The sequence below is a fragment of the Motacilla alba genome, chromosome 3 (genome assembly GCF_015832195.1).
Source record: "Motacilla alba alba isolate MOTALB_02 chromosome 3, Motacilla_alba_V1.0_pri, whole genome shotgun sequence".
Taxonomy (NCBI): Eukaryota; Metazoa; Chordata; class Aves; order Passeriformes; family Motacillidae; genus Motacilla; species Motacilla alba.
The window spans coordinates 56,787,036-56,811,761 of NC_052018.1; the positions used below are offsets into that span (position 1 = coordinate 56,787,036).

Consider the following 24,726-nt stretch of genomic DNA (forward strand, 5'->3'; position numbering starts at 1 on the left):
CTATACACTCTCATTCATTTCTATACAGCTCCTCAACATTATTTTGTAACATAGCTGGCACAAACTACTCAGATTCCGATTAAGCTACTAATTAGTTTTCCAAATAACTGTATTTTCTGGATCCATAATCTACCTTGATATTGCAAAAAGGGCTTTTGTATAATGCTGCCTATATATGATATAGTGCTGCAAAAATCACACAGTATGAAACACAAAAAAATTGAGGGACCTCTGCTGATTTTGGCTAGGCCAAAACCCTTGCCTAAAGCAGCATCACATAGAACAGGTAGCAGGATCATGCTCAATTCAGTTTTGGCATCTCCCAAAAAAAAATTATGCATTATCATCAAATGACTGTTTTCTTTTTCTCTCAAAAGAAGCACAAATACTAACAAATCACTTCTAAAAATAAAATACAGGTGAGTATCAATAAAATTTGTACTATATATACCTTTATAATCATAAACGTATACAAGTATTGGATGGTTTTGACCAAAGGCACAAAAAGACACCATGTGTTCGTGTGGATGAAAGGCAACATCACGAAGCGGAGATGTGAAGGAGAGATCAGAATATATGGCCACCTGATCTCCTGCAGAAGAGAAGTAAGTTTATTAATGCCATGGAAAAATATTTGAAACATTCAATACAGCACAATAACAGCTGGTTAAATCTTGTATTACTGCAATGTTTGCCACTGTAAATAAACATTCTTCAGTTAATTTCCTGATTGAAAAGTTGTATTTTGGCATAAGACAAAGGAAATATTGCATGCTCTTAAGTTATTCAGTAAGTCAGAGAAGTTAGTGCTGTTGCAATAGCTGCAGGAAATGCCAGAGGAAGATGCACCAGGTTAGATGAGTTCTCTCGTTCTGATAAGCACGTTCTGGAAAGGTGGCGTTCCACAGTATTTGTTTGTGCTTGCATTGTACAAAGATAGCCATCGTACTTGTGGATTTCAGCTATATAATACTGATAACAGGAGTGAAAGTTGAGGAGAGAATTATTAAAAAATATAAATAAAATCAGCTCTTCAGCTGATGGCACTATAAATGCAAATACAGTGTATAAACATAAGTCAAAATACAATAAAAACATACTAATAACAGTTCCGCCTTCCTTTTACTTTTATAATTCTTTTAAAAGTTTTCAGGCAAATTATGTAGCAGCAGAGATTCAAGGTAACATAGTTGGAAACATGGCAAGAAATTCAAAACAGAACTGTTAGTTATCTGCCAGTGTCAAAATATTTACCTTTTTGATTTTAAAATACTATATAAATTACAATTACAGATATAATATAACATCATCAAATCCAAAATGGTATTGTGCTACTTTCTGCTCTTATTTTTATCTCTTTTACCTCCTGTACAAGAAACTCTACCCTACATTTTTGTCACATTTTTTCAGAAAGATTTTGGTAGCTATTTTGAAACTCCTTGGCTTGGGGACTATTTCACAGTGAAATCTTATATACCACACACCAAAAATATTCAGTCTCTGACCACCCACCACAGAGATGAAGTGGTTCTGCACAAGAGCCTGATTCTCAAATCTAAACAACACGACAGAAAAACTTACCTGACCTAAAATATTTTTTGTGCATTCCATCTTAAGATCCTCGCCACATGTGAAGAGCTGCAGTATACAAAAAGCTGAGCCTCAGGTGCTCCAGTCATGCGGGATATTACAAATGTTACCTCTATTAATTTCCTCTAGAGAATTAAATCTCAGAGATTAATAACAGCTATTTAGAAGGTGGAGCTAAATCTTCAGGATTTAAGAACATCTTACCAAAGTTTTATTCCATATCAAAAGTGTTTCAATAAACCTTAAAAAATCCTTTCCCTCTCAGCTTTGACAATTTGGCTTAAGCCCATAAAATAATTAGTTACCTGTTTCTGGATTCCAAACATAAGCCTTTCCATCTTCACTTCCTGAAAACAGGAACGTACCACATGGTGTTAAGGTGCTGTGAATCTTTTCTCTGTAATTTGTGGCACCTACATATTTCTTCGTTGCCAAGCTAAAGAAAGTTTGCAAATATAGAAGATACATTCAGAATAGACAATGTAACTTTTTAAATGCCAGTTCCCCTCTAATTCTCAGAAAAATCAGTACACCTTGCATCCCAAATAGATATGCAAGCACACACTTTTTGCTGAGTGAAGTATTTATTTACCCTTTTTTTTTTCCTAACCTTCATAATGCACCTGACAGTATAGATAAAAACGTACATCCTCGTCTTTCAGTAGAAAAAGAAACCCCTCAGATCTAGACAACAGATAGAGATGCGGTAATTTGCACTATCTTGATCCTGGGCTTTGCAAAAAAACAGGGAAATTAGCACTATTACACCAAGCTCTGTTAGAAAAGTTTTCATTATGCTTCTTGAGCTTGAATGATTAAACCTACGCAGCAGCTCTCTTCAGCTCTTCAGACTAATGTCTCCTTGGTCAGAAACCAGCAGTAGAATCAATAAATTTCAGACATAAATGCTGATTTACTATTAATATGTTCAATATTATTTTTCAATGTAGGTATCCTAATCTTTTTTCAGTAAAACACTATTGGTCAGCACAGTAATAATGATCTACTGGCAGTGTCTGTTGGCATCAAGTAGGAAAGAATCCACAAAAGTGTAAAAGGATGGAAAGAGGACAAATCAGCTTGAAAGAGGCATAGCCTGGAAAAAGATATCAAAGTTCAACACAGAGACTAACCCTGCAGCAGTACTACAATGCAGAATTTAAGGCAAGAAGAACAGCAATAGGCCACTATAGCCCTCAAGGCCAGAAGACAGCATTTTTCACATTTGTTACTGCAAAAACAATGGAAGTATGCTGGGAGAAGTGCAGTGCATTTACTATTACAGGAAAATTATTTTAAACAATATTCCAAATAAATATACCCTAGATGATCCCACAGCAAGTCCATATTAGCCCAAATAAAGAGTTTTAGCTGTATGAATAAGAAAGATAGTATCTCTGAGATGTCATTAGAAGAGCCCTGCAAGATGTAAAACTAACTTTCATACTAAACCCTAAGGAGAGAGCTGAACTAAAACCAAATCCCTGATCACATACCTAAATGACAGGACACCAGCATTATCCAAAAAGATCAAAAAAGCAAGTTGAAAGAGGAAAGTTAAGAGCAACCAGTTGTCAATCAAAGTGAATTGTGTTCATCTGTGACCTCCACCCCCTCTTTTCTCATGCAGGGAATGAACAGTTAATGCTGACGTGTAAAATTATCACTGCTGGGTATCTGACCCTGTGGTTTATTGATAGACTTAAAAGTCAATGTAACTGTGGGCTGTGGTCAAAGTAGCAGTCCTGGTGGTGTCCTCTCCACCCTTATTTTCCCAGGCTCTCCCTCATTTCTTCTCTAGTGTTTGGGCAGCTATCAGATAACTTTGATCAGAGAGTTGATTAAAATGAAAATTAATGATTTGTATTTGTAGGCTAATTTTTAGTTGGATCAGCTCACTGATCTGACTTACTCCGCATCAAAAGATCTCTAGAAATGATAAAAAAGAAATGCTAGGAATACACAGCCAAAGGTGTGGGAGATTGCAGGAGATGGTACATACTATGGATAAATTTGCTTAAAATAATTGAGAAATTGCTCCCCCTATTAAACCCTTTCTTAAAGATTAATAAGCATGCCCATGCTTCCCTCTCAAACTAAAACTCTCTGCACATTTTAGAAAGAGGAGCAACAGAAGAACACTGCCTACAAAACCACAGGTTCCCTCTCTTAATCCAGCAATTCCATGCTTCGATTGAGTGGATAGTTCAGCTTCTAGCATGGTCATTATATTTTCTCATTTACAGAAAAAGAGAAACATGCACGATGATACAGTAGAGTCCTCAGCTAGTTCAAACATTCAATCCAGCACAATAACAGAATTGCTTAGTTTCAAAATGAACTTCAAGATCATTAAGTCCAACTCTTAACACAGCACTGTCCCATCCACTACTAAACCATACACCTAAGGGCCACATCTACATATCTTTTAAATACCTCCAGGGATTTTCTGTGTGGTGAGGGGCAGAAAGAAATCTATGAAATTAAGGATGAAACATTTTAGAAAAGTTGTTTATATCTTTAATGGGGCTTTCCAGAACAGAATGTTTAATGTGCATCTTATCACATATCATATGTAAGTGATTGGTGAGAGACTCTGATCACTCTCACCAAATGAAAGGACAAGAGCGAATGGACATAGACTGAAATATAGCTAATTCTGTTTAAAAATAAGAAAAAAGTCTTTTATTTTGAGGGTGAATGAACACTAGAACATGTTGCTCACAGAAGCTGTAAACTTTTCATCCTTCAAGATATTAAAAATCCAATTCTATAAAGCTCTGAGTAGCATCCTGTTGTGATTTGATTATTGGGTCGAACTGGTCGTTCTCCAACATCAACCTCAATTGAGTCTATAATCTCCTTGCTTGTTATTTTTGTTTGTCATTAAAAAATCATGCTAATACATGACATGCAATTAAGAATGAGAAAATCATCAGAAACTGCAAAACTATCTCACAGCCTGCTTAATAAACCATAATAGGTACATCACTGCATTTTTTAGCATTTACTATGATAATCATTTTCATTTCATCATCAAAATATCCTTCCCAGAGTCTTAAAAAGGCAAAACTAACACACAAATATTACCACTTCTGAGTTCTCTTCATGCCCAGATTGTATTTTAAAAGGGATTTCAACCTTTAGAAAACTAACATTGTATCTATCCTTCATGCCACTTTAGGCTCCCAAGTAAACGAGGATATTTTAGATATTCTATTCTAAAAGACACTCAGTATCACCCAAAAGGTCTGTAACACAGCACTGTTTTGAAATAATTTCCTAACCCTAACATTTCTATCCTTGATTATTAGGACATAGTTTTTCTCCCCAGCTACACAACTAATACCTTTGCAGTATTTTATTTCCCCATGAGTATTTTAAAACATAAAGGAAATACACATTTGTCACCAAAAATACCAACATTCTGAGATCCATAATTCTCAGGGTACTGTCTTTGGCATGGATTAATAAGCGCCTTCCATTCGGATGCATTTCCAAGTGATTTACTGGTGTTCCTTTAATATCATTTTCTTTTATTTCCTACAGAAGGATAGAAAATAAAGAAAATTATATAACTTTGTGGTTCAAAACTCATGTTTTTACACATTATTGCTCATTTTTCTCTTGAAGTACTATTTTTCTGCTCAATTCATTTTATTCGGTTAAGGAAAAAGTTTGTTCCTATATTAAGACATTACATCCCAGACATCAACTTTTTACAACCAAGAGGCAGATTCTGTTGTGATTGAATTTTCAAATTTCTAATTTCTGAATTTCTAAAAACACTGAGCTCATGACAGAAATGCTGACTGAACATCAGGGCTCTAAGGTATGAAAAAATGTGTTTTTTAAAGCCTGTGGTCTATTTTATTTTTGTCTCCAGAGAACAAAGTATTTACCTGTTAAAACAGTGCTATCAAACCTCAAGTATTTTCATGTTTTACATATATTAAAAATAAAAAAAACCAACAGAATCACAGAATCCTAGAATATCCTTAGTTGTAAGGGCCCCACTATGAACATCAAAGACGAACTCCTGGTCCTACACAGGACAGCCCCAAGAATCACACCATGTACCTTGAGAGTCCAAATACTTTTTGAATTTTCTCAGGCTTGGTGGTGTGATCACTTGCCTGGGGAGCCTGTTCCAGCGCCCAACCCAATTAAGTTGCAAAACAATTTTAAAAAATTAAGTCAGTGAATTATTGCACAGTGTATTAGCTCTTCTATACTAATTTTTAAAGAAAATACACCTCTGCAGTTAAACAAAAGCTAATGTATTAAAAAAATTCAATTAAAATCAGATTACTAGATTTGCAACAGTTCACATAAAAATTACAATGCTAGTTAAGAAACCTGTTTACCTTATTGACCGTCCAGTGTTGAAAAAGGTGTGGAGAACTTCCTTTGACAGGCGTATCCCAAACGATTATTAGTCCTGAACTATCTCCTGAGAACATGTGGTGTCCTGAGAAATAACATCTTATGAGTAAAATATCACCCAAAAACCAATAATACAGAAAATAAACAAGCTTTTGTTCTCTCATTTTTGTGAATAGGCAAATACCAATTCTTCTATCTCTTTTGCTACAATATACTCATTGCAAATCCATTTTGCTCATACTGCATGACATAACCTGATACCATAAATCTGGATGTAGCATATACTAAAATAACTGAGGTGTAGAACATATTTTTAGTTTTTTTTCATTTTTATTCATATTCTAAAAGCAGCAAAAAGTGAGCATTTACAGCTCAACAAGCTTCACGATAACTCAATGCTTACTTATACATTCATTAAGAGAACCTTGAAGTTGAACAAATAGTGTTTCCCAACACTTGTTCTTTAAGCACAAATATTTATTCTTTATAAAAATACAGCCTTCCTCTTTGTAGTACCTACTCCAGTGACTAAAATGAACCACCTAACTATTAATGACATCACTAATACTAGAAAAAGTCAAGCCTTAACTTTCACCCATCTTCAACTCTTCCTCCACTAGTTCAGTACAACATTCACTTTCAGCTGTCAACCTACCAGTTAACATGACTCACAATGGTCAAACCTCTGTTATTTTCTCTCCATTATTCCCATTCTCCGTCAACACTGAAAAGTTCATCACCTTCCCACTTCTTCAGTCTAGTGCTAAAATTCTCACAATCTTATTACTACCACCTCGTTTCCTTTATCAATTGATTTGAGTTGAAAAGGACCTTAAATATCATCTAGTTCTGACCTCCCTGAAATAGGGAGGGACACCCTCTACTAGAACAAAGCCCAGACCAACATGGTCTTGAACACCTTCAGGGATAGGACATCCACAATTTCTCTGGGCAACCTGTCCCAGTATCTCAGCATTCTCCCAGTAAATAATTTCTTCCTAAGAAGAATACACTACCTCCATGAAGTAAAAAAACTAGTAACACTCAAGATGGCCTTCGATTGGAAAGACAACTATTTGTAAAAGCAATATTAACTACATACCTTCTGCATCAAAACAAAGTGTGTTGATGAAACTTTTATGGCCATCAAGCTCCTGCAGCAGTTGCCCATGGATTTCTTTCACATTTGCATTCCAGATTCTAATCACTGAGTCGTAACATCCTGTCACAACCAACGAGTCAGCAACTGGGTGGTACTTGGCAGTGTAGACAAATGAAGGATGAGGGAAAACTCTCACTGCAGATGCTGCCTTCATTTCTATTTTCCACATTCTAAAAGGAAACAAAGTTAGAATTTCTACTGTATAAAGTAGTCACACACACAGGTATAACCGATGCCCATATTTTGGGGTATTGGTTCTAGAGGCAAATGCTTGCGAACACTTAACAATACCTGTTTATCCTGCCAATTTGTTCCACCTCTTTTTAATCCTTTATTATGGTACTTTCTAACAAGAATTAAGAAAAATTTACTACTTTACACAGTATTTGGTCTTCAAAGCAAATTAATTACTACTTATTCACTTAATGGATATATTTCTCATTTTAAAATACTCATAAAGAATTCCAAGAAATGAATTGGTTTCTTTCTTTCAGGAGTTATAAATAAATTAAGCTCTTCTGGTGTATCATTCATTTAAAACAATATTAGAACAAGAACAGTCATAAAGGAACATTTAGGGCCAATAAATATAAATAAAATCCCAGAAAATTTTAGAATAACGATTACCAGCCACACAGGGATCATGATCTCAAGGATGTTTACATCACCTAAATTCACTTCTTACTATTCATATATTTCCTATCCTTTGTCAACCATAGCTGTAAGATCACATTTTTCTTAGTGTTTTCTATTTGATGGTATGCATTATATTAGTGAGCCTTCCCCAAAGATGAGTCCACAAAGAATAAAACAGTACCTGGATCACTAAATACAGGTGAGCAGCACATTACACATAGTATTCAGTTACAAAATATTATTGAATTGTTTTCCTGGCACCCACTTCTGGTGAGGCAACCACATCTGGTGGCTGTTGAAGAATTCTAAGCTTACTCAGAGGTGACTTAATTACAAAATTGCAACCCTTTAGAGTACAGCAATTAATCCACAATTTGATGCAGAAAGGCCACAAGGAGTTTACCTATCTTTTAGAATGGTTTTAATCTAACAAAATAAAAATTAATTTATTGCCCACAAATAATGTGGGACTAAACCTTGGGAAGGCTTCAGGATAACACAGAACACTATATAAAGAAGAATTCACAGAAGTTCATGAGTTTACCTTCATTTTACCTTAGAACTCAGTATGAGATAATCCAAATAATCAACTGATAATGACTTTAAAGCAGTGGGGAGCTGAGACTTTTTAAAGAGCTGAAGGCAACTCACAACAAATACAGGAACTAATAACTCATACAGTGACTGTACATACTACACAGAAAAGGAGGCAGACCACTACAGCTGCAACTTTCTGCTACAAATTCAAGAACTGAGGAACAGCTCAGCCTTCTTATAGCCAACATAAATGACTGAAACTGATATTTACCTCAAGATGAAAATTCTTACTTAATCCACTCCCAAATAAAAAAAAAAGTGCTGAACTCTCAACACACTCATTTATGCCCACATACAAGCAGCAAAAAAACAGTTCCTAAAACAGTTCCACACATACAACATATCATTTAACAATTCTTCTGGCATTTCATTTATGCAACTACCTGTACCATTACTGAGCTGCATAACAGAAATAACAGATAGGGATCTGAAGGGCTAAAAAACCCCAAAAAGCTCTATGAAAACAAATGAAGTTGCCCATAATAAAATTGTATGGTGTCCCAGTGACATTTCCATGTGTATCTACAGCTTTGAGTGTTTTGGTTTCTAAATCTGAGCAGATCAATATTTTAACATTAATATTGTAGGAAAGTACACTGTAATTGTAGAGGATTCGATTGAAGAAACAACAGTATCAAAATTAATTTACAGCAATTTAAGCTGAATTACTTTACTAAGTGTAAAAAAACAAAAGAACACCACCAACATGCATATATGCAGTGTGGTAAATTTACACACGTAACTTGAATCTTAAACTTTCAATTTCCTGCCTAGTGTTCAAATTTGCAAACTTAATACTGCATTCATAGTATGGCAATTTCTCCAGTCTCAGTGTCTTCTTGAAATAAAAGCTCTTTTAGTTTTTTACTGCACTGTAGATTTAGACACCAGGGTTTTTGGAAAAGATTTGGTTTCAAATACAAATACACTAGAAATAGTAAATACAGTGTAAGTGATTAACCCAATCACAATTTTTATATTATTTTAGTCACACAGTAACCAAATCTTTAATTAAAACATTATAGCACAGTTTGTAGTAAAACACTGAATTGGACCACTTTCTTTTCAACTTCTGATGGTATCTGCCAGAACATCTCTTCATACTGACCTGACAGTGCCATCAGAGGAAGCAGTAAGAAGGTACTGATTGTCTTTTGACCAACAAAGATCATATACTATGTTAAGATGACCATAAAATTCTCTCAGGAGCTGTCCAGAAGGAATTTCATATACTAGGGAAGTAGAAACAGAAAAATAAAAGTTTTGTAAGAACTTGCAGACAAACAGATGTACCTACTAGAGCCAAATTTTAATCCAATCGTAGGCTGATTTTCTGCTAGCATAAATCAACTCACTTTCTTTATCTTCTCATTTTGAGGCAACAGGATGAAATAATTGCTAGATATGAACAGACAGCAAGCATCTACTTCCACCTAGTGGTTCACGGGTGTCACAAATGTCTTACCCCTTAAGAAACACCTTATTTGCATTAAATTATTAGAACCAGATTAGGATTATGTTGTTTTTCTCTAAATTTTGACAATGAATTGACCAATCTTAAAATATTTTAACACTGAGATAATTTTATGGGGCTGTGTAATAAAGGAATCTAGATTTACTGTTCTTTGCATTTAAACACTTATTTGTGTACACTTAAAATACTGCTCTCTCTAAACCTCAAAACTTTCATGCAAGGTTTAAGAACTATGCAGTTGAAGCTACCGTGATGAAGCAGTCAAAAATTTGAGTTACAAGGAATAGTTGTACTTCAACTGAACTGGACCATGGAATACAGCAGCTTCCAGTAGTCTGTCTGGAGATGGTAACATTCCAGTATCTAACTTTCAAAGACAGGTTAGGAGAAAAACTTACATGAAAAGTGTGTGAGGTGGAGGCTTAAATGTTATTTCCCTTAAAACATTATAATCAGACACACTGTTGCTTCTGCAAACGGATTTAGTATTTCCATTAGGCCTCTGGGCAGAAATGGCGTAATTTCACACCACTGAGCTGTGTATATGTAACCATGTAGGAAAAGCCAGTTCCACCCATATCAACACAGAAGGAGCATTTTCCTCAATGCTCTTTAATGCACAGAACAATCGTCTAATCACAACTACAAACCAGAAACACTAAAAAAGCACAACTTAAAAATTAACTTCCTTTAATCTTTAATTTCCAAATACATGGATTATAAGCAAAAAGCCAAAATGTATTTAAACTTACAAGCAATGGGATAGCCATTCCTTCCAGCACATGCTGCTGCCAGCGTTCTCCCGTCATGAGAGAAGCGGATACAGAAGCAGCCCATATCTCCACCTCGTAGGGAAAGCAGGTGCTTGTTGGGTATGCGGCAAGCCTGGCTTTTCAGGGAACAGTTGGGAGGAACATTAACTATTCAATGCAGGGAACACACTCTTAGCTCCTGACATGCAGAAGCTCTAAAAGGCTAGTAACATCTTAATGGTATTCCAATGTAAAATTCAATGTATTGTAAACAGAGACAGTTTTGCAGCACAACCTAGGCCCCATGAATGTGTATCTCTTTCTGCCCCATTACTGCAAACAACTAGCATGTTTAAAAAACCTAAAAAAATAAAACTGAAATAAATTCTTCAATCTTAAGAAATGCTTAACAATGTCTACCATCAGTGATGTAAGCTGTGGAGTTAGACTGTAAGTTAAGGTTAAGGAGCCTAAGCACACCTTTTAGTAACCTAATGACTGCAGTGTGAACTCAGAAACCCAACCACAGGCACTCAAACCTTTGGTCTTCTACCAAATAATTTTAACAATCCTCATCTGTATTTAAATATCTGACTTTAAAAGACAGAACCAGAGATGAAACACCTCAAAAAACTGAATTGGTATTTTAGATCCCTTTCCTTTCTCCCAAAACATTACCTCTTTTTGACCCAATGGCTTTTTCTCCAAAACTAAATTTAAAATTTAAGGTGAAGGGCAATACCCACAGTAACTACATTGTTCTTCAATGTAACCTCTTTCTTTTTTCATAGTTTAAAAAATGTCTCCAACAAACAAAAAGAAAAGTCAAGAAAACATATTTCTAATCAAGCTGAAGTCTGAGAACTGGCTTCCTGTCTTACTCTTTTAAAGTCTTAGCGAATTCTGCAGATAGAAATACCTGACAGTTCTGGTAAAAAAATGGTTAAATCAACCATATTTGCTAAGGTTAAGCCTCCTCTACTATCTATGAGAGTTTTTTATGTTTTGTTTAATATCTTTGTTAATTATTTAAATTAATTACTTGCTTCATAATACTTATTAAAACATTTAAATTATTTTCATTTAAAATTCAGAAAAATGCTTCACCTGTCCAGGCAATCTTGACCATTTGAATGCCTCTTTTTTCTCCTCTAAAGAAGGTTCACATCCTTCTCTCTGGAGCTCAGACAGTGCTGTATTACTTTGCTCCTGTTGAACAGCTGCCATACAGTGAAAAGAAGGACTAACCTTAAGGCAAACAAAATTAAGTATCAGGGAAAAAATATTTTTAAAGTGAACAATGCGATTTCTAAAAAGGTTAAAAGGTACTTTTAATTTAAATGTCTTGCAGTTTTATATCTGGAACACAGAGATTGGAAAAGATTAATACATGAAAACTGCATTGCAAAATGTCATTTAAAGAAACTAGGAGTCAGAAAGTAATCAAAGCTTCCAAAGCTGTGTCAATCCAATGGTATCACAATTTTTTCAAATACTCAATTATCTCCAATTTTTAGTAACTATCAAGGTCAGTGAAAATTAGAATTACTCCACTACTGTATTGTATTGTACTACTGAGAAGGTGCACATTTCACCAGGCTTCCACAGACCACCCTTCACAGTACAAAAGTGAGCAGAAGAAGGTATTATTACAGCTCTAAATACAAATGGGAAACTATATAACAGAACAATATTGTACTTGCATCAGAGAAAACGCCATATTTACCTTGAATGCCCATCTCAGCACATACCAGTGTAAGCCTATTTTTAAAGTAGCTTTCATTTGAGAAAAAAAATACAGCTCATTACAGCTAGAGGGTGCAGGGAAGCAAAGATAAGTAACTTGCATCTTTTCTCAAAGAATTTTTACACCTGCGTGAGTTCAGTGACTTAAGAATGGCATTTCTGCTAAGAAGAAACACTAATCTTCAAGAAAGTACTCTGAAAGTTTTCAGACTGCCACTGGCAAAATATTCAAAGTTGTAGGTAGAAAAGTATGCCTATTTTTCAAAGATACTATGAAGGGCTGAGTTTGAAACACCTATCTTGAGATGTAACATTCTTATTACATATTTTATATACTGCATGCAAGCACAGCTTTTATGTACATACAAACATAGACTCACATGCTCTACCTAGGTATTATCTCCTACAGAAAAGTCTGCATATTTGCAAATATATTTATATATTATTTATTTAACTTACATGATCTGGCAGTTTCAGGCCTTTTACAGTTATGTATAAAGTTGATGGGTAACGATTTCTAGGACATTTTGCCCACCAGTCATAAACCTCAACAACATTTGAATGTGACTTGGTCCTTGAAGGTGGGTAATACAATTGCAGACGAAGTTTTCCACCAATGTTTAGAACTCCATTTGCACCTACAAGCTGGAAGGGTGATTAAAAAGAGGTAAGAGGAAGAAAGATGAACACAAATGTAATTAATAATTTCTAATATCTAACCTAACAGTATAAACTCCTGAAATCACTTCCCATTGCAGAAATATACTAACTCTAAAAGTGATAATGAACTAAGCATGTATTTAATCCCCCCAGGATCAAATAATGAATATTAAATCTTAGATGGCAGCCTAGTTTCAAAAGATGCTTCACAGCAGTAATATCTTGAAAGTGGGAAGACCTCTGCAGTACTTATTTTCTTTTTTTTTTTAAACTACTACTTGCTAAAATCAACCAAATCTCAAAGGACTGCCAATCCACAAACAGCTTCTTTGAAATCTGTCCTCTTTAAATGCTGCAGCGAAGGGCATTGGGTAAGGCTTTGGTTCAGAGCAGAAGATACAGCAGTGCAGTAACCTCTCCAACTTCAGAGGAGACAGAGTCATCTCTACTGAACTGAAGAATAACAGAGGTACCTACTGCCATTGACACTGGTCAGTCTTGAATTGAGACATTTCTACTCTGACTGATACAGATAAAAGAATAATGCAGGCAGATGCAGTAAGAACAAAGAACAGGCAACAATTTTATTCATAATTATGAGCTGAAAATTTGTTGTTCCCTCTGTTCAGGAGTGGGCTGTACTGAATGCCTGGATGCACAGCTCCTACCAGCTCTGCTAGCAGACTCCTGATTCCAGTAGTTTGTCTTGGGCAGAGCTCAGAGGAATCTCTGTGTTGAATTGCTATGGAGGCCCCCATCCCTTCACCTATACTTGCAGTCCATTATCTTCTCCTGTATTTCTCACATTTCCTCTATGTTGTGGACTCCTAAATGATTATCAATGACTATCACACACAGGGGTAGGTGTAAATAAACCATCCTCAGGGAAATTGAAGTTTGCTAGCTCTCAAAGAACTAATTGATACATTCAAGCTTCTCTTAAAAGAGTAGAAAGGTACACATGTACTGGCTAAATTACCCATATCTCACATTTGGCACATTTGCATCTCAATTGCCACAGCATTTCAAACTCTGCAACTGAAAATTAAAAGCATTCTATAACTAAGTTAGGGAGTCTTTTCAAACACTGGACAACTGAAAACGCCACTAGAATACAGAACAGCTGAGGTACAGAAATTAGCGGATTTGTAATTTTCTTCACATTCACATAAACGCAAAGAAAACCCTAAAAGAAAACAACCTTCTATAGTCTATGAACAAACAAAAAAATCTTACACATTCTACACTTCTTTGAAAAAGACACATACTTTAATGTCAAGCCTGTTACTGTTTTTCATTAGTGGAAGAGGAAAAGGGGAGAACAGCCAAGCAAACAAGGATTTTTTTCTTCCATCTCTGTTGCTGAAAATATTTTAAAACACTTTCCTCCTTAGTACAGTTAGAGATTTTCAGATTTTAAAAATTATAATTTTTTTTCTTCATTTAAATATTTACAGTACCTTTAGAAATGCCCAACAAATTTTTCGGTAACGACCTTCCTGAATTTTTACATCAGAGCTGGCTCTCACTTCATGCATACTTGGAGAATCAAGGACCTAGAAGTATCAGCAGGAATATCAATGTATCTCTAATGAATATACTTCATGGTAAATAATAATAAACTGCTGAAAATATGCTTGGCCAATTCATTAAATTAAACAGACTTAAATTTTAAGAAATTACAAAACCAGTGTTTCTTCCACACAAGTATGAAATTAGAAATAACAGGTCCTTATGCATTTACCTGATGACTATTTACAACCTCCATTAAAAAAGAAGTCTAGTCTTAAAAAAAATTATTCTTGCTCCCCTTACATCTCAATAAAATAAAAAACCAATAATGTGTAATTTTCTTCATAATTCAGAAATCACTTAGATCACAAATCTGACAGCTAAAACCAGCTGCATATTAATCTAGATGGGAAGTGGCAGTCAAAAAGTTAAGTTTTTCTTTCTTAGCTTTATCAGTTTTGTCATTGAATCAGTCATAGAACAATTTGGGTTGGAAGGAGCCTTCAAAGATCAGAGTTCTGAGCCATGGGCTTGGGCATCTTTCATTAGATGAGGCTGCTCAAAGCCAATTTCAACCTGGCCTTGAACACTTACAGGAATGCCTATAAGTCTTCATTTTTCTGTCAGGGACCTGAATTTTCCCATATTTCATTACTCCTGGAAGTTTACGTGGTATACAAAAAACCCTTAGAATAATACCTTTTTCAAACTTGTATTTCATAAACCACACTGAAGTCAAACAGACTTTTTCAGTGGAATCATACTTTTGGTTCCAACATTATTTCCATGAAGAACCTTTACGTACAAATGCAATTAGTTTTGTGTTAAGCAATTAAGGATTCTTAATTCTATAAATATGTTCATTTGCAAGCATTACAAAACATTAAGAAACATATGGCAATAAATTTTAGTCAATCTATTTGAAATAGGAAAAAAAAACAAGGAACAAAAAATATTTATTGTATTAGGTTCCCATTTTTATGTTAATTCTACAGAATCTCTCTGTACAAATATTGAAATGCCTAAGCTAAAATTATGTTGAATATATGACCTAAAATTTCTCCTTTAAAACATAACTGTATTGGAGGACAAATAAATAATTACTTTATGAAAACTGGGACAGGAGAGGTGGATGTGTAAAATGTTAATGGAAACAATGCAATGGTTTGCTCATTGGTACAATGAGGTGCTGCTACATGCAGACAAATTCTACCTTTGAGTTTCTTGTACTTAAACCTCTTTTCATATTTCAAGAATGTGAAAAGAGTGATATCCACCATATCTTACCAGCCTTCTCCAGAAGTTTGAGAGCTGATTTTGTAAGAAAGCTTTGTTCTCCTTGTTACTATTAAAACAGGCTCCTTTCCTATAAAAAACCCCACTTTTGGTATCTCCACTTGTACCGTAAAGCTATGCTATTAACCCAATTTAACTGAAATAAGCCAGTCGATTCAGTCAAATAGATACTGCTGAAGAAACAAACCAAAAAGCAGAATGTGCATAAATCAGATGCAAAATATTTCATCTTACCTCAAAAAACAGGATAACCTGAGGGTTTTCCTCAGTGTTTTGAATAAAATAAGTAAAACGCTCATTAAATATTATTTGCTCTTCCCACTCTGGAATTGTTGATTTAGACTTTCTAAAGTCACATGGTTGTGTCATTATAGGAAGAATGTGCTCTTCTTCTCCTTTTTCATAGGATGAATCTTCCTTCTTGCTGTTTGAAGATTTCCAAAGAATTACAATTGTTAGAGCATTTTAAAAAACAACTTTGAACAAAACAATATTTTCAATTACTGAAAGCTAAGAAACATAAGATAATATTTGTCTGGTTCTAGAAAAAATTTTCTAAACCCACAGAAAATTTAAGAAAATTTGCAAGGCGTATAGAAAAACTACAGGCTGAAGTAGAAAATCCTAACAATTACGTTACTGTTAGCAAATTAATGCATGATCATCATGGTGGAGTCTACTGCTTAAGCCCCATTACAACTTGGTTTCAGGAAAATTATGAATAATGACAGTGGAAACAAGCAATTGAAGTAATTAAAAATAAAAAGAACTAGACTTCATTTAAAGATTTCAAAAGTTCTTAATATAAAAGGCAGATGCTATTTATACTACAAGAATTTTGCTTACATGTTCTTGGTTTTTACATATTTCTGACACTTAAGAAATTTTGCCTCTGGGAAGAATACAGAATGAGCTATGTTGGAAATATCACAGATTCACAGAACGTGCTGAGTTGGACGGGACCCACAAGGATCATCAAGTCCAACTCCTTGCCCTGCACAGCACCATCCCCAAGAGTCACACCATGTGCCTGAGAGCACTGTCCAAACCTTCTTGAACTCTGTCAGGCTTGGTGCTGTGACCACTGCCCCGGGGAGCCTCAAGAGCAATACGGCAGTACAGAGCATTTTGAAGTGCCAAAAGGAAATGAAAAATTTCACCCTCATTTATGGTATGTATACATTATCATAGATGTAGAAATTAATGAACAACTACACAAGCTTAAAATACCCCCTTGTTTTCATTTTCATTTTTAATTTTTTAGGGAAGAGTCTATCTATTTACTGTAATCAGCGATAATAGAAACAGTTTATTAAATGTCACCTATAATCCTTCTTCACATATGAGCCACTTCTCTGATCAACAATATGGATTTTGACCACAGGATGAGATACCAAGTGATCAATTTTAAGTTGATCCGATCGATGGATATAAACTCCCAAAACAAGATCATCGCCAAAACCTAATTTAGACTGAGTTGAAATTTCTGAATTCTTCATTTCCTCATCATTTTCTGCAGCAACTTCCGTGGTTTCTTCTAGAAAGTGGAGCAAAGTAAACAAACTGTCACTGGTGGAACATAGTAACTTCTGTCTCAACTCAAAACTACTTACAGTAAATGAATTTTCAAGATTTTAGAAAAATAAACATCCTCACAAATGAGCCTCAGAATTGGAAGAACAGAGGTACAATTGAATAACTTAAGAAATATAAGTAACTCAAACAGCTCAATCACTTCAGTGCTACTACTATGGAAAAGTATTTCTCTAGCAGCACAAAAGAAAGCACAGCTAAGTAGGTACAGAATTATAACATTTTGTTGGCAGACCTTTTCTGCTTTTCTTCTTAACCTTCTTGGCTTTAGGTTTCTGCTTATCCATGCTTCCCTCCAGTTTCTGTCCTTCTGATGTAAATAATCTTTCAGGTGACTGACTTTCATTGCCACCTGCTTCTGGGTGATGATGCTGCAGCTCAGAAAGGGACATTGCACTGCAAAGTAATGGATCACTGTCAGCAGCTGCAGTCCACTGCATGTATTGATACATGTTACTGTTATTGATTCAATTACTCATTGCCATTATTAATTAATTTGAAATTCTCCAATTCATCATCTGTGTATGTTGAAAACCTAACAGCCCCCAGCCCCATTACTGTCTTGTCTTTTTCAGCGCTCTCCCCTCTTCCTTTCCCCCTAATTTCCAGACAATTGCAGAACCATTTATGCGAAGAGTTAAACAAATACCTTTTTTCTCGATCACAGCCATCATTTATCACTAAAAAAAATCATGCACAAAACTATCTTATGTTAGTTAAGAGTGAATTCCACAGCAAACAAACATCAAATAGCAATGAAGAGTATTTTAAAAAGAAGTTAAAATTAATTCATGAGCTAAATATTAATCATGACAGCCTTTTGAGAAAGGATTTAGTACTATTTTTTCATAACAGAATCATCCAGTTAATCACTTAGAAAATATGAACAATTTATCAGAAAGCTGCTGCCTATGAAACATCTTGTGTAAGATTCACAGACACACTGTGTACAGTTTGTCATGTTACCTTGTTTCAGCTTCACTTAAAACTGCTCGTTCTTTCTTCTTTTTCTTCTTTTTCCCAACTTCATTATTCAATGCAACTTCATGCCTTTGAACAGTGGAGGTAGATTCAGACATCTGTTCTTTAAGTTTCTTTCTCATTTTTGTTTTAATTGCATTTGCCTCTTCCTCAGCCACATGCAGCTGATAGGCTTGAATTAGCTGCTCTTCCTCTTCTAGTTCAGTTACATTTCTCACTTCAGTCAAGGAATTTTTGATCCTTCTATCACCTTCTTGATCAGGTACATCTGTTTGTGATTTACTTTTTGTTTTCTTCTTTGGAAAATCATTAGTCTTTTCTTCAAAACTCCCCAATTTAGCTTCATATAAATCCTCCTCCTCATTAAATTTTTCTTGTAACAGTGATTTCTTTTTCTTTCTGTTCGACTTTGGCTGCTTGTTCTCTTCTCCACTAACAACATCATTGTTTATTTTCTTTGTGATTGACGCTTTCTCTCTTAATTTATTTTTTGTAAATCTTGGGCTCTCTTCTTCAGGATTATATGTGTTGTTTATAATTGCTTCATCATTCACACTTTCCTTAGACAGATCAATATTATTTCTAAAAGTATCAAGCTATAAATGAAAAGAACATAAAACATATTTTTACTAAAAATCATGTTCCAAGAATAAACACTGCACTTCATGTTATTCCTTCAGCAACATTACTCAAAGTAAAATTAAATCAAAGATCTAGTTATTTCGTTGTTTCAATTTGACAAGCAACAGATTGAAAGTCAACAGAAAATTCATACTGAAAAAAAAAATTTGGTATTTGGGCACCTCATCCTCAATGTTACACTACGTTTTTATATGACTTTTACACATATCCAGTAAAAAAAAGAAATCAGCAAGTCTACTCCATAAACAGATGCCAGTGTTTTACACTGTGGAGGGTGAGAAGACTTCATGCACCACAAAAACAAATACTTTCATCCACTGAAAAGCCAAGTTAGAGACAGATTTCAGGCTCAGTTGTTTGCAGTCTCTGATACTGAAAGCCACTTGTCAGAACTAAATTTCAGCTAATGCATTTGTATAAGCACTTCTTGCTGGTTTAATAAAAAACACATTGTAAACTTTCCTCTCTTCTTCAATTTCTATTTCTGGTTACTAAAGGTTATGGTGCCACTTCCCAGCCTCCCTGGATATGTTCAAGGTCAGTTTGGAAGGGGCTCTGAGCATCCTGATCTAGTTCAAGATGTTCCCGATCATGGCAGGGCACTTGGGTTAGATCACCTTTAAAGTTCCTTTCAATCCAAACTATGATACTATGATAATCCCAAAGAACACAGCAAGTAACTGAGGTCTAATTCGGTCAGGTCAACACAGAGATCTCTGTTCTTTGATGTAACTATAAAGTCAATGAGGTTCATTTACGCTGCTGTCTTACAGAAAACTCTCTTAGAGCTTCAACACGAAACATTAGAAAGGGCTTTAAAACACAACAAAAGCAAATTTAAAAGTTTGGAGAAAATACACATATCTGCCTACAAAGTTTTATCTGCCAAGACCTTCTTCCTCAATAAAAACAGACATTGTTCCCTTCTAGTCAGGATACAACTCCCAGTCACAGAATCATGTTTGTCTCAAACATTTGTAAAAAGGGATAATATGTATAGTAAGTATGAAAAAATTGTCCTTTCATCTTCATCTTATATGCACTTAAAGAAACCACTAACATCATATTTATTTGTAAGTCAATTATTCAAGAGGATGGGGAAAATTTCATAGAAATAACTTGAAATACAGAACAGAGTAAGGAAAATGAAAGAATTAAAGAGCAAGCTTTGTATAAACTAATAAAAATACCAGAACGGAATAATGTTCCTAACAGATTGTTCACTTCCTTATCTTTATTTCTGTGAATAACTTTAACTGCAGAGTATGAGAAATGAAGATTAAAACACACTGACAATTAAAACCCAACAGGGGCCAATATCTAAGGTCTTGCTGATTTTTGTATTTGATAAAACGTCAACCCACTAAGAGCAAGTATTATTTGAGAAATCCTAAGCAAATAGCCCTCATCTATGACCTGGTCAAGAGTTCCTAAAATAACTCTGATACTCAAGAATAATCTCCCTAAAGGAATCTACCTGATGCAAAAGCTGGACTGAAATACTTACTTAGAACTTGTTATTTATTATTGCCTACAAACAAAAAATCATAGATTCATAGAATCAGTCAGATTGGAAAAGACTTCTAAAATCATCAAGTCCAACCATTAACCCGGCACCACTAAACCATATCTCCAAGTGCCACATCCACATGCCTTTTGGCCAGCTCTAGGGATGGTACCCCCACCATTTCCTTAGGCAGCCAATGTCTGACTATCCTTTCAATGGAAAAATTTTTCCTAATATCTAAACCTCTTCTGGTGCAACTTGAGGCCATTTCCCTATAATGAAAACACACCACAATCTCCAACTACAGCAAATTTCAGGAACATTAACAGATACTGCAGGCAGCAGCTGCCTTAGCAATTCAAACAAATCCCTCAGATAAATAGCCTGTATGATCTCAATTCAGGCCACCTTTCCCATATGCTGTAATTACAATTACATGACATAATTAAAAAGAGAGGAGAGAATGCAAAGAAGTTACAAAACAATGAAGTAAAAGCCAAGAGGTTCATAAAAACCTTCAGATTAGGATTCTGGCAGAGGTGGGAATACTGGTATAGATTCTCTGAAACACAGGACTCAGAGATATCAACTAAGAGCAATCATCAATAAATACATAAAAACTGAACTGAATTAGAGAAAGGAGTTAGGCTGGAAAAGCAACTCAGTAAGATAGGCCTGTCTCTGGATTAACTCCAGAGGGCTGCTGACCTGAACCTGGCTTTCTCAGCTTAAAATGTGGAACAAATAAGAAGGCTTTGTTTGACAACAGCTCTGTGGCCACATTACACCAGGGCAGAGGAAGCACTCCCCCCTAGAAATAGCCTTGCTTGCACTACTGGCTTGAGAGGAGCAGGGGATGGGCACCAGCCAAGGTGCACATACATGGGCTGACACTCAGGGCTCACACCACAATTAGTCAACCACACGTCACATCACTGCCATTCGTGGTCCAGAGCTGTCAGCAGGGACAACGCCTACGAATCTTACACCTTTTCAAAAGGACTTCTCAAACATGCATGAGTGGAAGCTGGCACCGTAGAGAGTGAGTTTGTCATGGGTGTTTGGAACTTGTGTAACCTGATTTACAGAGGTACCTGAATTTCTGCCCATAGTAACACAGGCACACCTTGAGAAATTGGGGATGGACACTGCCAGCCCACTGAAGCGCTGATATGTACTGGTTGTAAAAGACCATTAACCTACAGCTGAATTGTTTCTGAATGTACTTGTGATGAGGGCTTGTTGAGTGGGATGTTTGAGAAAATCTGAATGTACCAGGAAACCAGTTTTACTGCCGTTGCTTGTGTAAGGCTATAAAATATAGACACTCCAAGCTAGAAGTTTAATTCACAGATAAGATGATGGGTTTGGAATTTTCCCACCAAATTCTAACAAAAAACACTGAGAAAATGTGTCGATCACTTATATAATAAACTATTATCAGTTCTCCTATTTTATATACAAGATACAAAGGGGTAAAATCCAGTGAAAATCTCAACAATTGTTCAGTGCCTTTCAGCCTACAAACCAGATAAATCTGCTGCAGCCCTGCCTTGAACACAAAACCCAAGTTACCAATGCCTGTCCATCCCAATATTGTAATCTGATCAGATTACAGTCTAAGAAAGACATTTTTGCCTCCATAGAGTGAACTAACATTTTCATGTGGTAAAAAGTTTTTAAACATCCCCTTTTCAACTGCAGAATTTAAATTGAATGAAATAAATTCATTCATTTTCATGAGGACTTTAGACAGAGTAAGGTACCTAGACATTGCCTGATCTGTGGCTTGCCTCATTCTAACAAGTTGTAACAGGAGCCACAATTGGTAAAAAATAAATACAGTGGCTGCCCTAGAAGGAACATTAGCAAATTCACTTTCTGACTGTGTCTCAATTGCTTGTTTTTTCCACAATGCCTTTAGGTATCACACCCACTGCACCAGTAGCTATTTACTGAACAGCAAAGCAGAATTTTCACTGGCCACAGCTGATGTGTATTTCTATCTCCTTTACAAGCTCTTCATTCCTATCAGCTCTGGCTTCAAGCTCATCCTGCCCTACAGACATCAACCTTTCCTCTTCCAAGAAGACTGCTTCTTCCCTGCTGTCCAGGCAGGCTCTCCAGGCAATAGGCACACAAAACAGAGCAGGCAAGCAGGCAGGCACTCTCCTTATCCTCACTTCTGTCATTTAAAACCAGAGCAACCCCCTGCAGCTCCAGAACTCGGGTTTCAAAGAAACAGTGGACTATAAGGGAAAAAGTCTTATTAATCTTTAAAAAAGGCTAGAGCAAAGACAAAGGAAGGAAACAGACTGGAACACTTCAAGTGGAAATAGGCTCTGAACCATGACCTGTTTTTGATCAAAGCTGGGAGACCATTTATGGCAAGTGCATGACATGAAGCCAACCATCACTGACAAATTTCACATTATTTCAAGATACGTGAAACTCTGTACAGTTAAATCATATGAACTGAAGAAAACGGGAACAAAACCAGCCAACCTCCTCCCTCTACCTACTCTTCCACTCCCACACACATTTATTTTTTACAGAGAAATGACTGTTTATTTGCTGAAGCTTTTACAGAAATTTCTACTTGAATGCAACCAGCACGGAAAATTTCTACTTGGAATGCAACCAACCTGAGCTCCTGCAACTTTGTCACACTTTAAGGAAATTCTCCAAATGATCAGTAGTATGTTTCAATACAAGCTCTCCTCAAGTCCTTAATTTTTAAGTGGTTTAATTTGTAATATTTATATCTTCAACAAAGCCAGAAATTTGAACTTCCACACTGAACCTAAAAATGCTTCTTAATTCGCTAGCATACCACTGAGTTTTGATGCTGGTCACTGTGATTAGAAGTGTTTCTACATGACTCCAAAACACTAGTGTTTCACATCAGAGACTTCTGAAATGGAAACCAATTCTAAAACCAAAGCAAGTTTAAAATATTTACAAGTAATATGTAGTTGCATATGAACACACAATTATGTGTTCACAAATACTTATATGTTACAGAATTAAAAATTGCATTTCATAGAAAGTAAACTTAATTGAGAAAGAACTTAGTCTTTTATGAACATATATGACAGTAAATAAGGAAAAAAAACCCCACCTTCTGACTCTCTGTACTATTTTTAGACATCAAGTTGATTCTTTGTATAGGCTATTGACTAAACAGCATACACATCAAGGAATATAAATTTTTTAGAAGTCTATACAAAATCCAACTTCAAATTGTCCCTAAGACAAAATATTTAGCAATACTAAGTTTAATGTATCTATTTTGAATATACTTAATATATATAACTTCATGTAACATTTATGACAGATATTACATGAAATTCCACCCATTTGTCTTAAATGAGTATTAATGAAGGAATGTTCATTTCCAGAATCTAATATGAACACAATTCTAAGAAAAAAGACTAAAAATATAAAACCTATCAGGAGGAAAATAAAAAACCAGAACATTTGTCTTCTAAACAATTTACATTTTTTCCAAATTTCAAATCTTTTAAGTCAATAATAAGGTGTATATAGAAAAAGTTCATATTGAACTTTTATTCTCCTCTTCAGGAAAATATGAATCATATTTTCCTGAACTCAGAGGGATTTCTGAGGCTCCTTTCATGACAGATATGCCACAAACAAAAATGTCATCTAACTATAAAGTCGGGGAGATAGAATTCTCCCTAAGATGCAAGTAACAAGCTAAGGTCAAAATCTTTAAAAAACGTTGACATGTGAACAAGGAACCACTCAAGACACAAAGCTCAGCCCATGCAGAAATTCAGTACTGAGATTAAAAAAAGTAGGAAATTGAATCATTAATTATTATCTCTAATATTATTATATTTTCTCATCAGTTCTCAATTCACAGCTGTAGTAGACAGATATGCCTGTATTACACAGATGTAGTACTCTCAGAATTAAATACTTTCACAGATGTAATTCTACTAGCCCTCAAATATCTAATTAACTCCCAGTAAAATAAGCACTGAATTTGAAAAATTTTGTGAAAAAGGGGCATGGAAAAGTAAGTACTGGTGGACATTAAACAACTGCATGCTTGCATGTGACACTCTTCACCACTATTACAGTCTGCATCATTTTGGCATACCTCCAAGTTACAAGGATGCTTTGCTGGTACACAAAGAAGAAAACAAAAGCCACACCAAAACCA

At 35.3% G+C, this 24,726-nt stretch overlaps 1 protein-coding gene across 6 annotated transcripts in view; it reads right to left on the bottom strand.

The window, feature by feature from the left end:
- The window catches only part of AHI1 (Abelson helper integration site 1), an 85,240-nt gene that overhangs the window by 55,285 nt on the left and 5,229 nt on the right, over window positions 1–24,726 (bottom strand). For all 6 annotated transcript variants that reach the window (XM_038132533.1, XM_038132534.1, XM_038132537.1 and 3 more), the window contains 14 exons: window positions 18,371–18,981; window positions 17,640–17,800; window positions 17,135–17,348; window positions 16,046–16,235; window positions 14,464–14,559; window positions 12,803–12,988; window positions 11,705–11,845; window positions 10,598–10,730; window positions 9,480–9,603; window positions 7,079–7,308; window positions 5,958–6,061; window positions 5,015–5,133; window positions 1,896–2,026; window positions 452–592 (listed from right to left, as the gene is read on the bottom strand). In XM_038132533.1, the coding sequence (XP_037988461.1) occupies window positions 452–592; window positions 1,896–2,026; window positions 5,015–5,133; window positions 5,958–6,061; window positions 7,079–7,308; window positions 9,480–9,603; window positions 10,598–10,730; window positions 11,705–11,845; window positions 12,803–12,988; window positions 14,464–14,559; window positions 16,046–16,235; window positions 17,135–17,348; window positions 17,640–17,800; window positions 18,371–18,981 (2,581 nt within the window). The remainder of the gene's footprint in view (window positions 1–451; window positions 593–1,895; window positions 2,027–5,014; window positions 5,134–5,957; window positions 6,062–7,078; window positions 7,309–9,479; window positions 9,604–10,597; window positions 10,731–11,704; window positions 11,846–12,802; window positions 12,989–14,463; window positions 14,560–16,045; window positions 16,236–17,134; window positions 17,349–17,639; window positions 17,801–18,370; window positions 18,982–24,726) is intronic.